This window comes from Cynocephalus volans, chromosome 6 (assembly GCF_027409185.1).
Source record: "Cynocephalus volans isolate mCynVol1 chromosome 6, mCynVol1.pri, whole genome shotgun sequence".
NCBI classification, from domain to species: Eukaryota; Metazoa; Chordata; class Mammalia; order Dermoptera; family Cynocephalidae; genus Cynocephalus; species Cynocephalus volans.
This window is the reverse complement of record NC_084465.1, coordinates 145,298,431-145,316,633: the sequence shown is the minus strand read 5'-3', so window position 1 is coordinate 145,316,633 and position 18,203 is coordinate 145,298,431. Positions and strand designations below refer to the sequence as shown.

Genomic DNA, 18,203 nt, shown 5'->3' with positions numbered 1-18,203 from the left:
TTCCCACTTCAGGCAGTGAAAAAGAGATTACTTTGCCAGCATGTAGTAACCTTGAGAGGCAAGAAAAGGACTTACAGAAGTAGATATTATGTGAAAAGATTCTCTACTCCAGCTAGTAGAACCTGACTTAGTAAAGCTTGGTTTATGCAGGTGAATAGGGAGGTAGAAGACAGCTGTTTTTATGTATGGGATGTTCATAAAGTTCAGTTATCTAAGGAATTTCCTGTTTAATTATTGGCTACATTGTTTAAGTGTAGCTACTTTAAATAATTAACTTTTCTTTTAAGGCTGAATGTGCTAGTTTCCATTTTAAGCTAAGCTCATCAATGCCATAAGACAGGAATGGCAAATAGGTTTCATACCACATGTCAACTCCTAGGGTGATTAGTTAAGCATATTTAGACTTTGCAGGGAAGAATGCTGTAATTGATTAATGATGTCATTTTAGTCCGTTGGAGAAATAGTGGCTGTTTGTCTTCTACTTTATAACCCATTTTATGTGACACATGGAACATTTCTAAGTCTGCTTGTTGGTTATATAGTAATAGTGTCAGGGCTGGCCCATGGCTCACTTGGGAGAGTGTGGTGCTGATAGTGCCAAAGCCATGGGTTCAGATCCATATATGGGGATGGCCAGTTAGCTCACTTGGGAGAGCGTGGTGCTGACAACACCAAGTCAAGGTTAAGATCCCCTTACTGGTCATCTTTTTTTAAAAAAATGTGTCTAAGGGAGGGAGGCCAACCCTTGGATACGAAACTTACAAACCTGAAATAAGTGGCAACAGTAATATTGATGCAGATTTAACTTTTAAATTCATAGTTCTTAGAGAAAATTAGCTATGCTTAGAACTAGGCATTCCAGTAAGGTAGCAACAAGTCACGTGTTGCTATTGAGAATATGAAATATGGCTAATATGACTGAGAAAATGAATTTAATTTTTTTATTTAATTATTTAAAATTTAAAAATGGAATCAGTGTAAAATACTGTTTTCTGTTAAACACAAGCATGTTGTTTTGGTAGGACTATAATTTATTGCATTGGAACATGGATGGGATGTTTTTGGTGTCTAGGCCTGGAAGTGGCACCCATGTTTTCTAACATTCCACTGACAATACTTAATTACATGATTGATGGAGTTTGGATGTGTTGTCCCCTCCAAAACTCATGTGGAAATTTGATTGAGTTGCGAGGGTGGATTGCTCATGAATGGATTCATGCTCTCCCTGGGGGAGGGAGAATTAATGAGTGAGTTCTCACTCTATTAGTTCTGTGAGAGCTGGTTGTTTAATAGACTCCGGCCCCCCCCTCTTGCTTCCTCTCTTTTGCTTCCTCTCGCTATGTGATCTGCTTGTACCCACCTGTTGCTTTGCCTCCCACGGATTTGTCACCCCTTTTCCCCTGGGTAATGGAGCTGCCAAAGATTACTCAAAGCTCATCTCTTCTGAGCAGTGAGAAGCCCCCAAAAGGGGTTAATCTCCCAGAACCCTCAAGATAGAGGCATTCCTTCCATTTGAGAAATTAACCACAAATTGGGGTTCTCTTCCCGCATTTATTCTTCAGACCAGGAAGTTACAGGAAGAGAACACAGGTGGGGTTTTTGCTAAGTATCCTTTAACAAGTTTACAATAGATGCTGGTAACATGCAATTAAGTGATCCCCTAACAAAAGCTTGATCTTAGCAAACATTCTCTTCTTACAGCAGTTTCCCAGTATCTTTACATATCAATCAATAACCTGTCTGTCTTTGAGCCAGCAACCTTGCTGTGTTACAATTTATCTTCCAACAGAGACTATATAGCCTGGGGAAAATTTTCTGTCCTTTGCAAGGTCAATATTTGAAACTGCAAGGCTTTGGAAAGCCAGGCCCTTTGCAAGGCCTGAAGTACATTTGCTTTATGCATACTCTACACCCACCAGCTGCCTGCCACTTTCTGCCATGAGTAGAAGCAGCCTGAGGCCCATGCCAGATGCAGCTGTCCCAGAATTGTAAGCCAAATTAACCTCTTTTCCTTATAAATTACCTAGTCTCAGGTAATTCTGTTATAGCAGCACAAAATGGACTAATACAATGATCATACAATAAGGGAAGCTGGGAAACAAAATGTAACTTTAAGCCTCAGAGGAAAGGAGAAATAAATTTTAGTAGAAAGCTAGCATTCACTCCTACTATTGTGAAAAAACAAATGTGTAACCTGTACACTGAAAACAAAAAAATAGGCCAGATGAAATTCTAGAATACAGTGGGTAACTGAAAATAACCAAGTCTCACTCAAAATTAAGAGTAGAAGGGTACTTCCACAGGCATCGTGGAAGAAACAGTGTTTTAATGATAAAACATTGAATGCTTTTCCTAGTTTACTGTTGGGAACAACTGCTTCTGTTCAACCTTGTATTAGAATTCCTAGCCAGTGCAATAGAGAAAGAAAAACAGGCAGATGATACAGCTTGGAAAGGAAAAAGTAAAATCATCTTTATTTTACAGACAGCATGATTGTCTATGTAGAATATCCTAAGGAACCTATAAAAAAGTGACTAAAGCTAATAAGTGAATTTAGCACTATTACAGGATCACAAGGTCATTATTTAAAAAGCAGTTGCATGTCTATAAGCTTGCAGTGAATAATTGGGAATTAAAATTATAAAAACAATACCCTTTGTAATAGCATCCAAAAGTATGAAATACTTAGGGATAAATTCAACAAAACGTCTGCACTGATCTATAAAAATGAAGAAACTTAGCTGAGGGAATTTAAAGAAGACTTAATATTGTTAAGATGGCAGTTTCCCCCAATTGATCTATAGATTCAACACAATCCCAGTCAAAATTTCATCAGGCTCCTTTGTAGAAATTGACAAGTGATTTGAAAATTTATATGAAAGTATAAATGATTTAGAATATCCAAACCCCCTCGAAAAAGAAAAATGAATCTGGGGGCTTACAGTACCTGACTTCAAAACTTGTAAAAACTATAGTAATCAATACAGTGTAGTGTACTGGCACAAGGATCAACAGATAGATTAATGGAACCAAAATGCCAAGACAGTTCAATGAATAAAGGGTCATTTTTCCAACAAATGATGCTGAAACAATTGGATATCTATACGTAAGAATACAATTTTGACCATTATCCTACCTTAAACCATATGCAAAATATTAATATGAGATAGATCATACGTGTAAATATAAGAGCAAAGATTATAAAGCTTCTAGAAGAAAACGTGGGACAAAATCTTAACCTTGTGTTTAGCAAAGATTTTTAAAACAGGACACCAAAAAACACCAAATATAAAAGAAAAATTGGTAAATTGTACTTCATCAAAATAAAAACATCTCCTCAGAAGACACTTAAAATGGTGAAAAGGCAAGCTACAGACTAGTACAAGTATTTGCAAAACATTTCTGACAAAAGAGTTGTATTCAGAATATATAAAAAACAACTCAAGAAGGCAAACAACCCAGTTAAAATATGAGCAAAAGATTTGAACAGATGCTTTATCAAGGAAGAAGTGGATGGCACATAAGCACTTGAAAATGTCATGATTTGATAGCAAAATGAAATTAAAACCATAATGAGATATTGCTATATACCTACTCGAATGGTTAAAATTAAAGACTGACCATACCAAGTGTTAGCAAGTAGGTGGAGCATCTAGAACTCTCATACATTACTAATGGAAATGTCAGATAATTCTGTCCATCACTTTGGAAAATAGTTTGTCAGTTTCTTATAATGATAAACATACATTTACCATATGACTTAGCATTTATACTCTTAGGTATTTACCTAGGTATTACCTAAGAGAAGTGAAAACATATGTCCACACAAAGACTTGTACTCAAATATTCATAGTAGCTGAGAACTAGAAACAACCTAAGTGTTCATTGGCTGATGAATGGATAAACAGATTGTGGTATAGCCATACAATGGAATACTATTTAGCAATAACAAGGATGCATCTCAAAGGCATTATGCTAAGTGAAAGAAGCCAGATATAAAAGACTGTATACTTTGGATTCCATTTTTATGAAACTCTAGAAAATGCAAAACTGTAGTGACAAAGTAAGTCAGTAGTTTCCAGGGTCCAGAGAATGGGAAGGGAGTTGACTGTAAAGGGCATGAGGGAATGTTCTTTTTTGTGATTGTGTTGGTGGTTACATTACTGTAACCATTTTTCAAAACACATTGAATTGTATACTGATATTTTTTGAATTTTATTGTATATATTACATACTTTAATAATGCTGACTTCCCCATCCAAGAAAAAATGAGATGATCTGTAGCATCACTTTAGCAGTATTCTGGACATTATGGCATAGTGGTAATAGAGATATTCCTTGAATATTACTTATTACAACAGTATAGTATCTCATTGTGTGGAGATACCATAATTAATTCAACAAGTTCACTATTAATGGTTGTATGGGTTGTTTCCAGTGTTCTGCTGTTACAAGTAGTGCTGCAGTGTACAACTGTGTATAATCTTTTTTTGTATTTTTGTCAATGATTCTTTGAGATAGACTCCTGAAGGTGAGCTTACTGGGTCAGAAAGTAAATCCATATGTAATTTTGCTGGATATCACTAGCAGTGTGTCAGAGAGTCTTTCCCCGCAGCTTTGCTGAGTACCCTATTAGACTTTTGTGTATTTGCTACTTGCGTAGGTGAGAAATGTTATCTCATATTGGTTTGCATTTGTACTTTTCTGTAAGAGCGAGGTTTGAACATCTTTTCAGTTGGTTAAGAGTGATTGCATTGCTTTTTTTGTGAGCTGTTAGATCTCTTCCATTTTTTCTGTGTAGTCTTGGCCTTTTTCTTCATTTTCAGATTATATATTACTGATATTTACCATCTGTGATATAAATTGCTGATTCCTCCTCTTCCCCACATACAGTTTATCACATGTCTTTTAACTTTGCTTCTCTTTGAGGAATTCTTACCACATAACTCAATTATGTATAGAAGTTGGGGAAGGAACGGGTAGGTAAAGGATTGCGGCATAAGATTCACAGTAGTTTTTGTGAGGATGAGAGGCTTGATCATAACAGATAATAAGGAGGTTGGATTTCTCATGGTGATAAATGGAAATAGGAATATGAGATAGAATGGATTTATTTAGTTCATGTTACTGATAGTGACCATAGGTCCTAAAGATGTAATGCAATGAATTAGTTGTGGAGAGAGTTTAGGCAAGGAGAACGAACTGTTACAGTGTGCCTCTACCTGATGGCTCCATTAGTTGATCTTTGTATGTGCGGTACTCAAGAGGGAGTGGTTCCTAGCTGGCAGATAGAGATTTCTGCCATGGCTTAAACCAGTGTTTTGAGAATATCGTCAGATTGGTGCAATAAGGTTTTGTGATTGAATTGGGATTTTCTATTAAAAAATACAATGATAACTTTGCCTTTCTATAGAATATATAATTAATGAATGTTAACCTAAGTTTTGGTTGTTTTTGTTCTTATTTCAGGCTACAGACAAGAGAAAAGCTTTAGAAGAGACCAAAGCCTACACAACTCAATCTCTAGCTAGTGTTGCTTATCAAATAAATGCATTGGCCAACAATGTACTCCAGTTGCTGGACATCCAGGCCTCTCAGCTTCGGAGAATGGAGTCTTCCATCAATCATATCTCACAGGTAACAGCTTGTAGAAAGCTTTAAGTGCACGTTAATCAGATGGTAGCATATGTCAAAGAAGTAGATAGCCTGGGAATATGAGTATGGATTCCTTTCTCGTGTTCTTACTTATTTGTAGTCATTGTCACTTTTAGCTTCAGTTTTGGGTTTAGTAAACCTACTGTTTTTTTAAGTCCCTTTTTTTATTGTGGTGAAATAAACATAACATAAAATTGACCATTTTAGCCATTTTTAAGTGTATAGTCAGTGGCATTAAGTATATTCATGTTGTGCAACTGTCACCACTATCCTACTTTTAAGAGCCTTTTTTTTTTTTTTTTTGTCTTTTTCGTGACCGGCACTCAGCCAGTGAGTGCACCGGCCATTCCTATATAGGATCCGAACCCGCTGCCGGAGCGTCGCTGCGCTCTCAGCGCCGCACTCTCCCAAGTGCGCCACGGGCTCGGCCCTTAAGAGCTTTTTTGAGGCAAAATAAATTGCACGTAATTAAAGCATACAATTTTTATAAACTCTGACCCATATATATAACCATGAGACCATCAACACATTCAAAATAATGAATGCTCCCCAAATTTTCTCATGCTTCTCCCATCCCCTTTCCTCAGACTTTGTCACTATAAAATTTAGTTCACATTTTCTAGAATTTTATATAAATGAGATTATACAGAACATACTTTTTTGGGGGTTTGTCTTCTTTCACACAGTGCAGTTCTTTTGAGATTTATACATGTGGCATGTAAAAATAGTTTACTCCTTTTTATTGCTGAGTAGTTGCCATTGTTACACATTTGTTTATATGTTCACATGTTAATGGAAATCTGGATTGTTTTCAGGTTTTGGCCATTACAAATAAAACTTCTATTGAATATTTGTGTATAAATTTTGTATGTTCAAATGCTTTTATTTCTTTTGTGTAAATACCTGAGTAGAATAGATAGGTCACATGGTAGGTGGCTGTTTAACTTTATAAGAAACTGCCAAGTTTTTTTCCAAAGTGGTTATATTATCTAGTCTCAGTTTGAGTTAGCTCTTAGTTAGCTAAGAGTTCTTGTTAGGAATGGATGATGGATTTTGTTAGATGCCTTTTCTGCATCTGTTGAAATGATTACACTTTAAAAAAAGTCTGTTAATATGGTAAATTGTATTGTTGGTTTTTTTTTTTTTTTTTGATTTATTGGTTTTTTTAAATGATAAACTGACCTTGCTTTCCTGGGATAAACCTCATTTGACTGTGATGTATTATCAAATTCATAGATTGTTATACTTGATTTGCTAGAATTTTATTAATTATTTTTGCTCTTCTGCTCTTGAAGGTTATCTTTTGTAATTTTCTTTTAATGTCTGGTTTTGGTGTCAGTCTAATGCTGGTTTTATGTAATATGTTTGGCAGTATTCCATGTAGACCTAGAGTTTTCTTGATGATGAGATTTTTAATTACATATTGAATTACTATAGTAGATATAGGCCTATTCCATTTATCTATTTCTTCTTGAGTGAACTTTTTGTCTTCTCAGGAATTTAACCATCTCACCCAAGTTGTCAGATTTATTTGCATAAAGCTGTTCTTAACAATCCCTTATCCTTTTAATATCTGTGGAATCTGCAATGATTTCATATTACTCATTCTTGGTATTGGTAATTGGTGTCTTCTACCTTTTTTAAATAACCAATATAGCTGTTTGTCAGTTTTATTGATCTAAAAAAACCCCCAGCTTTTGGTTTTATCAATTTTCTATATTGTTTTTCTGTTTTCTCTTGCTTTGGTTTTCATTCTGATCTTCATTATTTCTTTTTCTGTTGTTACCTTGGGATTAATTTGCTCTTATTTATAGTTAAGGCGAAAGACAAGGTCATTGACTTGAGACCTTTGTCTTTTCTCTCTCTCTTTTTCTTGACCCCTTTGTCTTTTCTAACATAAGTGTTTAGGTCTATAAATTTCCTTTTAAATAGTGCATTAGCTGTCTTTCATAAATTTAAATATGTTGTGTTTTAATTTTCATTCAACTCAAAATAATTTCTAATTCTCCTTTTTTTTTTTTTAAAGATGACAGGTAAAGGGATCTTAACCATTGACTTGGTGTTGTCAGCACCATGCTCTCCCACATGAGCTAACCGGCCATCCCTATATAGGGTTCCAAACCCGTGGCCTTGGTGTTATCAGCACCACACTCGCCCAAGTGAGCCATGGGCTGACCCTCTCATTCTCCTTTTTAATTTCTCTCTGACCCAGCAGTTATTTGGAAATATGTTAGTTTCCAAATATATTGGGGTTTTGCAAGGATATTTTTGCTATTGAATTCTAATTTAATTCTGTAGTGGCCAGAAAAATATACTTCATGTGATTTTTTTTTAATGTTGAATATCTTGCCTTGTTGGGATACAGTTGACAAATAAAAATTGTATATATTTAAGATATGTGGTATGATGTTTTGATACACATATACATTGTGAAATGGTTATCACCTCTACCAAACTAACTAACATATCCATCACCTCATATAGTTACTTTTTTTTTGTAGTGAGAACATTTAAGATCTACTCTCTTAGCAAATTTTAAGTATGCAGTACTATTTTATTAACTATAGTCATTGTGCAGTATGTGAGATCTTCAGAATTTACTTATCCTGCATAACTGAAACTGTGTACCTTTTGACCAACAGCTCCCCATTTCCCCTAACCTCCAGTCCTGACAGTCACCATTTTACTCTCTGCTTCTGTCAGCTTGACTTTCTTAGATTCCACATCTAAAAAAGTGAGATCATTCAGTATTTGTCTTTCTCTGCCTGGCTTATTTCACTTAAGATAGTGTCCTCTAGGCTCATCCATTGTGATGATAACAGGATTGCAGATAACAGGATTTCCTTCCTTTTTAAGTTTGAATAATAGTTCATATATATATTTACTCATATATGTATTTATATATGTGTATGCACAGCACATATATATGTATACAGGTTGAGTATCCCTTATCCAAAATGCTTGGGACCAGAAATGTTTTGGATTTTGAAATATTTCCATTCTGTTGATTGGTTGAACGTTCCAAATCTGAAAACCCCAAATCTGAAACGCTGCAATGAGCATTTCCTTTGAGTGTCATGGCAGTTCTCAAAAAGTTTTGGATTTTGGAGCATTTCGGATTTTTATATTGGGGATGCTCAACCTGTATGTATATGGATGTGTGTGTGAAAATAGATTTTCTTTTTCCATTCATCCATTGAGGGACACTTACGTTGATTCTGTATTCTGGCTGTTGTGAAGAATACTTTGTATGAGTTGAGTCCTTTCAAGTTTATTAAGAATTGTTGTATAGCCCAGGATATGATCTATCTTGGTATATGTTTTGTGTGTGTTTGAGAAGAATGTGTACATGCTGTGGTTGGGTGGAATATCTCATTAGGTAAAGCTGATATTTTTCAGTTCTTCTGTATCTTTACTGATTCTGTCTACTTATTTTGTCAATTACTGAGGAAGTTATATTGAAATCTCCAACTATAATTTTGGATTAGTCTGTTTCTCTTTGCATTTTTATCATTTTTTTGTTTTAGGTATGTTGAAGTGATGTTGTTATGTACATAAGTGCTTAGGCCTGTTATGCCCTCTTGATGAATTGACCCCTTTATCATTATTAATAGACTCTTTATCTTGGGTAATATTCTTTTTTCTGAAATCTACTTTGTCTAATATGAAAGTAGCCATACTAGCTTTCCCTTCATTCTCTTTTTCTGCCTCCTTGTGGATTAGTTGAGTGGTTTTCTTATGATTTCTTTCTATCTCCTATTTTGGGCTCATTAGCTATAACTCTTTGTTCTGCCTGCCTGCCTCCCTCCTTCCCTCTCTGTCTGTCTGTCATTCTCTTGTTCGTTCATTCGTGTTTGCCTTGGGGCTTCTGGTAAACATCTTTAACTTATCCCTTGAAGGTAGACTATGATATTACTTCACATGTGTGTTAGGACCTTCTCTCTTCTGCCTTTGTATTGTTGGTGTCATGCATTTTCTTTCTACTATGTTTTAAACCCCACAGTGCCTTGTTCTTATTTTTATTATTTATTTATTTATCTATTTAATAAAGATGACTGGTAAGGGGATCTTTTTTTTTTTTGTCTTTTTCGTGACCGGCACTCAGCCAGTGAGTGCACCGGCCATTCCAATATAGGATCCGAACCCGCTGTGGGAACGTCGCCACGCTCCCAGCGCCGCACTCTCCCCAGTGCACCATGGGCTCGGCCCTGGTAAGGGGATCTTAACCCTTGATTTGGTGTTGTCAGTACCACACTCTCCCAAGTGAGCTAACCAGCCATCCCTGTATAGGGATCTGAACCCGCGGCCTCTGTGTTATCAACACCACAGTCTCCCAAGTGAGCCACAGGCCAGCCCTCATTTTTATTTTTATTTTTATTTATTTATTTATTTATTTTCTTTAAAAAGATGACCAGTAAGGGGATCTTAACCCTTGCCTTGGTGTTGTCAGCACCACGCTCAGCCAGTGAGTGAACCGGCCATCCCTATATGGGATCCGAACCCGGGGCCTTGGTGTTATCAGCACCGCACTCTCCCGAGTGAGCCACGGGCCGGCCCCCCTCATTTTTATTTTTAAAAGCAACAAGCTTTAAAAGAGATTAAATATTAGGAAAATAATTCCTTTCTATTCATTCATGGTTACCATTTCTGATCAGAAAATATACTTTTTATGATTTGAGTCCTTTCAAATTTATTTGGAACCATTTTATAGCCCAAAGTTCTGGTGGTCTTTATTCCTCTGATATCCTTTAACATAAAGTGTTGTGCTAGTCTACTGGTGGTGAATTCTTTCAGCTTTTGTATGTTTGAAAAAGACTTTTGCCATTTTTTCCCTCTTATTATTGTGATAAAGTAGACATAACATAAAATTTACCATTTTAGCCATTTTTTTTTTTTTTTGTTGTTGTTGTTGTTGTTGTTGTTGTTGTTGTTGTTGTTGTTGGTTTTTCGTGACAGGCACTCAGCCAGTGAGTGCACCGGTCATTCCTATATAGGATCCGAACCCGCGGCGGGAGCGTCGCGGCGCTCCCAGCGCCGCACTCTACCGAGTGCGCCACAGGCTCGGCCCCCATTTTAGCCATTTTTAAGTGTACAGTTCAGTGGCATTACATTGTTGTATAACCATCACCACCATCCATCTTTAGAACTTTTTTCATCTTTCCAAACTAAAACTCTGTACCTGTTAAACACTAACTCTGCATCCGCTGCCTGCCCCAACCACAATTCTATGAATTAGACTACTCTAGGTACATCATATAAGTGGAATCATACAGTATTTTTCCTTTCGTGACTGGCTTATTTTATTCAGCAGAATGTCCTGAAGGTTTATCCATGTTGTAGTATGTATCAGAATTTCTTTTTAAGTATAAATAATATCCCATTGTGTGTGTGTGTGTATATATATATATATATATATAAACATTTGTTTATCCATTCATGTGTCGAAGGACAGACACTTCAGTTGCTTCCACCTTTTGGCTATTGTGAATAATGCTGTTACAAACCTGGGTACACAAATATCTCCTGGAGACCCTGTTTTTAATTCTTTGGGGTATATACCCAGAAATGGAATTGCTGGATCCATATGGTAATTCTGTTTAATTTTTTGAGGAGCCACCGTACTGTTTTCATGTTTTGTGGTATCTTATTGCCTTTTTGGATTTTAGAACCAAATTGATAAAGACTGGAACTTTGCTAAAACAATATTCCCTATAGAACAGAATCTAGTATAGAGTGATCCATCCTGGATCAGTAGGACTTACACAATGCCTGGCAAATGATTGGTTTCCTATAAAGATTTACTGACTTAAAATAAATCTCTTCTACAAAAGATAAGAATTTATATTTAGGAAAAGTACAAGAACTTAGTTTTTAGTTGATGATTATACCTGGATTATATCACCAGAGGATCACTGTATATTTAGTGTATAGGCAGTCATTACTTTTTGTGGTTTTTGGAGACTATAAAAAATGACTGTGCAGGCTGAAGATATACAAAGCAATCTTACTAATCAATGGGTAAAATTATGATTGTTCCGTGATCTTTGAAATTTTTTGTCAAAACATTAAAAACTTTGTTATAAATGAATAGAGAAATAAAATAATAAAGCTAATATTTAGTACATCATAATGTAGCACATTAGAGACATTGAGAATAAAAGGTTTTTATTTCTTTGTTAAAAATATAGTTTGAATAGCGTTTGTCATCTTCTCATTGTTTAAGTTGTGTTATAAAGCAAACATCTTTTCTATGTCTTGGTGAATTGCCCCACTCCTTTCTAGGTGTGGATTAGTTCTCCACATTTTATCCTTTGGGCGTTCAGTGTTGTAAAATAGCTCCGAGAGTTTCTTTAACGTAAGTTTTTGTGGGCATCACTTTAACTACAACATCTTCCTTGTCATCTCAACCACTTTGTTCACTTATGTTAATAAGTTTGCCTTCACAGTGTTCCTCTGGCTGCGTAGTTGGAGTCTCTGAAATGGCAGCAGCGTCAACATTCAGCCATTTCTTCTGTTCAGCCTGTTTACATTCAATTTGAATTTCACTTCTATTGTTATCACTTTTCATGTCTTTGCTGGACTTTCACTTTGTTGGCCAGTTCTCCTTTTCAGTAATTAATTTTTGTAAAATGTCACAATGGCTTATTACTGGCAGGCAGGGAGGCACAACATGGCTATATTCTTTGCAGTCTGTGGATGAACCGAAAACAGATATGTGGTGACCATTCACTAATAAACTTTGAAACAGTGACATGATTGGTCACCAGTCGTGATGCTTATCTGTTATTATGTAGTGCTTTGTGGACTGAAGAGCTAGCAACAAAGTTTGTTTTTTATGTAGTCACTTGCAGTTCTTGTGGTAACTGAAATTTGAACAATGTTGTTGAGGGACTGGTGTAACTAAAATATAGTAACTGAAATTTGTACATATCAACTGTGCAAAGCATGGACTGCCTGCATTTAGGCTTCTCCAATACTAAAATATCTAAACATTATTTCCCCCTTTTATTTAATTATGAATGTTCCTTGTGTTCTGCTGTGTCTATTAAAGCTTACCAAATTTAGTTCTCGTTCTTTGAAAGGTATTTTAATTCATACAGATGTAGTTATTTCAATAGATTTAAAAATAAAGCTCCTATCAATTGATTTACTGAGAATCATGGAAAAAAAGTTTAAAGTGACTAAATAAAATGAAGCTTTTCATTTGTAAATTACATTTAATTGCTTAGAACTCTGAAACATAATTTAAACAAATCTAATTGCCTAAATTCACTTAGAAATAGGCTTTTTTGGGGCATATATTCTTTTTTTCTTGCAGCTGGTGGGTATGGGGAGGGGCATATGTTCGTAATTGGGGAAGTAAGAATAATATTTCCTTGCTATTCCAAATTGTTATTTTTCAGCCATTACTTGAGTAAACTCAATGTAGTAAAAGAAATTTCTATTGAAATAGGATGGATTCACTTCTGTCTTACCTTGCCTGCTGGGTGGTATGTTTTTAGTTAAAATTCTGCTTTAAAATCTCACTTAAAGTGTGCCAGTGAGGATATAATCTCATAATTTGGAATTTAGAGTTTGTTTTGAGTTTTCTGTTTCAAAAATTTTTAAACTTAAAAAAATCATCTCCAATTCTGTCAGTAGTTGTATAAAATAAATCTTTAATTATTGCGGGAAAGATTCAGTTTCCTTTCAGTGTGGAGCTTTTTAACTTTTGTTTGTGTGTTGGCATATTTTATAAAATTTATAAAATTTTCTACCTTAACAACCGTAACCTCTTTTTTTCCTGTTTTGGATTAATAGTTACCAAATATTAATAGCTTTCTTTGGTAAAGTACTTACTGATAAGTCATTTCTGCAACAAGTATTCACTTCTTATTTCGTAGTTTTTAAAAAATTTTTATACTGATGTTTCTTGTGACACAGTAGTCATCTAAAGATTCCAATCACTTTTTTTTGAAAATATAGAAAGTAGTAATAGGAGAAAGACTGCAACTGTTAAAATCTTACAAATCACCCACTTTCTGAACTTTTTATCTGTTAAAGTCCTTGCTTTGTGGAGTGCTTAGCAATGTCCATTATGATTTTCTTTTCCAGTGGCAATTTTGAGCTTTCCCCAAATCATGGAATTAGAACTAGAAGGGACATTAGGTCATTTTGTTTAGCCTCTGATTTTATAGTTCATGATACTGATACCCAGGGAAATAATGATCTGCCTGAAGATGTAGATAGCTAGGATACCATTAGAAACCATAACTGGGCATCTTGACTCATAGATGATCCATTGGTTTATCTTTTCTCTACCACAATACTCTTATTTATAATTGAGGTCTCCAGAATTTAGGAATTGAATAAATTGCCCCATCCCCTGTCTGTTTTTGCATTGGGCTAGTGAAACCTTATGTAACAAACCCTCAAAGTAACTGCAACTTAGGGTACCTTTTAGTTTTATATAGGCAAACCTAATTAGTAAGAGGCACTGGGGAGTTAGGGTGGATTCCTGGAATGAACGCTCTAACTGAATCAGTTCACTGGTTTCTCAAATGTTTTGTTCTAGGATCCTTTTATATCTTAAATTATTAAGGATCCAAAAGGGCTTTGAATTATTGAGGGGCTTCCAATATTTATCATATCAGAAATTAAAATAGAAATTAAAAAAATAACTCATTTAACAATAAAATAAACCTATTTTAAGTTACTACAAATAATATCTTAATGAAAAAAACTTATCCAAAACAAAAAAAATTTGTGAGAAGAGTGGCATTGTTTTATATTTTGTAAATCTCTGTATGTTTAATGGAAGATGATTGGAGTCTCATGTCTGCTTCTGTATCAGTCTGTTATGATTTGTTGTTTTGGTTGAAGTATGTGAAGAAAGTCTGGCTTCACACAGGTATGTAATTAGAAAAGGCAGAATCTTGGGAACTCCAGGGGTCTTTAGACTACAGTTGGAGAACCATTGTTATATGTGGTTATTACACTTTGCTCCCTATAGATATGTATTCCCAATGTCATATAGTGACTAGTATTTCTATAAGGTATTATTTACCACATACAGGATGTAATCTAAAATTACTAGACCTATGAAGAAACAGGAAAATATGACCAATACTCCAGAGGATAGGTAATCAATGGAGATCAAACTTGAGATGATATCCATGTTGGACAAATAACTATTTGTTTGACCAATCCTGGATTCAGAGACATAAAACTGTTTATGGTCAAAGGGAATTTCAAGGTTCTGGTTCTAGTCTCATTGTTCAGTATTTTTCTTAATGTATCTAAGGTCTAACTTACGCTTAACAGTTTGCTGGTCTCTTACCCTGGTATCACAAATTTGCTCTCCTTCTCAGTGTGCTTCCCCTGTAAAGTGTTATTTGTTCAGTTAATGTATGAGTCAAGGACCAGGAAACAGAAACCATTCTAGCTGTTTTAAATATAAATTAGGTCTCCATGAGTGAGTCCCAGAACTCTTAATAACTGACCCACTGGAGAAGCTGTAACCACTAATGGTGCCACTGGAATTACTGAATTTAAGAACCTGATTCAGGGATTTCAAGCCAAGGCTTAGAAAGCTTCTACCACTGTTGCTACCTGAATTGCTTCTTGACACCCACAAAGCTCATGACTGGGCATTGGAGCTTGGAGTCCAGCTGTTGCCTCCTGTGCAATTTGCTTCCCAACACGCAAAGAATTGGAGAGTGGACTCAAGAGCATCACTTTGAAAAAACTTATTTCTCGATTTGCTTGCCAATAGAAAATGATGTGAAGGGGGGTAGTAAGAGATCTCCATCTCACTTTCAATTTCCATATCCCATGAAAGTCAGATCAGAAATTGTATCCAGAAGTCTAGTGGTGAGAACAAGTGGACAATGTTGATTTTAGCTTTTTAACTTCTGCAGAGCAGGAAGGTACTCTTAGGATAGGAGAGGGGAGAGTGGAATTAAGATGGAGCTGGTTTTACAACATGCATTGAAGTTATCTATGCTTCCCTAGCACTTTAAACACATACCAAATGCATTTATTATGTGGCATTCTTTTTTTTTTTTTCTTGTAATTGGGGAGCTTTTGAAAGGCAGCAGATTGTATATTTCAATTTTTAAAACTCTAGAACCTAGTACTATACCTGGCATAGCTTAAGTGTTCAGTAGTGTTAAAAAAAATTTCATTTGGGAGGTGCTGGTAGGTATACTATTAAATACAACACAGATAATTATTTAGTAAACATTGTGATAGAGAAAAAATGTTGTGAGCATACAGTTTGGGTAGCACTGAAGGAGTGACATTTAAATTGGGTCTTGTAGGAAGCCTGTGCATCCTTGTGTTGACCCGGAGTATAAATGCATTCCAGTGTGAGGTAATGGCATTAGACAAAGACATGCGTGGTTTTTTCAGGGTGACTAGTATATAGGGTATAATGTCTGAAATGAGAAAATATACCTGGGAATTAGTTTGGGGGGAAAAAATCCAAAGTTCTAAATTACAATTCATTTCCTTTTGATTTGGTTTCATTGATGAGGCTGAATGATGGCTTATGTTTGAGGAACAGATGGTATGTACCCTTTTACTTCTCTGCTTTTCATATCTGCTTAATGCTGGAACTGTATAGCTCCTGAGTCAGAGCAACATGCTTAGCAGAAATAAAGCAAATAGCAGTCTTCTTGAACCATCAGATGGCAGACTGATTGATTAAGCTCTGAAGCAAAGGAAAGACAGTATCTTTTAGAAATTGGAGACTCTGTTCTTTGCTTCCAAGATAAACAGCGGGCTATTCTGCTTCTGTTCAATATGCTTTTTGGGGAAATGAATCACCCGAGCCTCCATTCTGCCTCTAGTAATCTGTTTGTGGCATTGAGGAAGCAAGCCTCAATCCCCTTCATGTTGATTACAGAGTTTGGGTGAAACCATTTCTTTGTTGTATACTAGTTAATAGTGTAACAAGGGACGTTCTCCTCTCACTTAGAGTAAAAACTACCTTTTTTCAAAAAAGGACTTTGGAACCATCATTCTTACAGCCTGATTATAAACAGCTAGTTTGGGAGTCTCCTGAATCTCCTATTCTTTTGGTTGTCTGTAAGCCATTCACTAGGCTACAGCTCAAATCTCCTTATTGGTTTCCGAGTCTTTAACAGTAGTCTAATCTTGTTTTAAAGTCTGGAAATGGTTTTTCAGTCCCTGTAGTTTGAAGTTCAGGTTCCTTGGCATGGCATAAAAGGCTCTTTGATCTGGTCCCTTCCAACTCTCATCGTACTGCTGCTGTGGTCAACTTCTTGAAGTGTTATAAACGTAGCATGAAAATGTGCATCTTTGCTTTTCCATAACCTATTTGTCTTATCTGGAGTTCACTTTATACTATCCCTGTTCTGCTTAACACAAGTGCTATGTGAAGTCTTCACTGATCAGCTCAGGGTAGAGTTACTGGCTCTCTCGTTGTGCTATACCATCTAACTTGTTCCTATTTCTATTTTTGATTTTGGGTGTTTATCTGTCTTCCCTACCTAACTCTTTAAAGTTAAGGAGTGTATTTTATTCATCTCTGCATCCTCAGTACACAGTAACTGGCACTTAAGAAGTAGTTTGGTAAGTGTTTGTTGAATGAATAAGGCAGTATGGTATAGTGAGTTTTGGAGTCATAAAGACCTATGTTTGAATCTTAGTTCTGCCACCATGTGATTTGTTCAGATTACCTAATTTCTGAGTTTAGTTTTCTCATATGCAAAATTGGGATAATAGTGCTGATCTTAGAGATTAAATAAGGAATTGCACATAAAGCATTTAGCCTGTCACTTGGATATAAAGTGATGGCATTATTAGTCGTCGTGTATGTCATCTTTTACTTTCCTTATATTCACGGTCTCTTGTGCTTTTGCTTCCAAACAACATTTAAGCATGTTTATGTTTCCCGTCTTAAAATAGGCTTTCCTAACTGTGCCTTTTGAGATATTACCTTTACTTTCTTGATAGTTCACAGCCCAAGTTATTGAATCTGTTATCTCATGGCATCTTCTTCCTCAGACATATGTATGCCTCAGCCATTGTGATTTGACTTTGTTTCCTTCCACTGCCTGGAAGGAGAGTGCAGAGATCATCAAAGATATCTTTGCTTTAAATCCATTAGCATTTATTTTTTAACCTCATACTTGATGCTCTTATTTGTAGCACATAACAAAAGTGTAAATATATTTATTTGTATGCTTGCTCATTTAATTCCTGTTTTTTCTTTAGAGATAAGTTTAATGATGACAGGAACCTCATCTGTTTTGTGAGTCACTCTATCCATAGTGTCTTCCATAGGGCCTGGCAAGGAGTAGATCCTCAGCCTTTGAGTTATCAATATGGCATTTTAGAAAATCTGTGGTTCTTTGAAAATAGGGCATAGGCACCAATTTTGTTTTAGAACATTCTCCATTACAAAGCAAAATGGATGCACCATGGTGTAAAAAAAAATTTTTTTTTTTCAAAGATGACCGGTAAGGGGATCTTAGCCCCTGACTTGGTGTCGTCAGTACCACGCTCACCGAAGTGAGATAACCGGTCATCCCTATAAAGGG

General features: G+C 35.7%; 1 protein-coding gene across 15 annotated transcripts in view; it reads left to right on the top strand.

Annotated features, from left to right (window-relative positions):
- The window catches only part of ABI1 (abl interactor 1), a 98,950-nt gene that overhangs the window by 29,470 nt on the left and 51,277 nt on the right, over nt 1–18,203 (top strand). For all 15 annotated transcript variants that reach the window (XM_063099332.1, XM_063099330.1, XM_063099325.1 and 12 more), the window contains exon 2: nt 5,470–5,637. In XM_063099332.1, the coding sequence (XP_062955402.1) occupies nt 5,470–5,637 (168 nt within the window). The remainder of the gene's footprint in view (nt 1–5,469; nt 5,638–18,203) is intronic.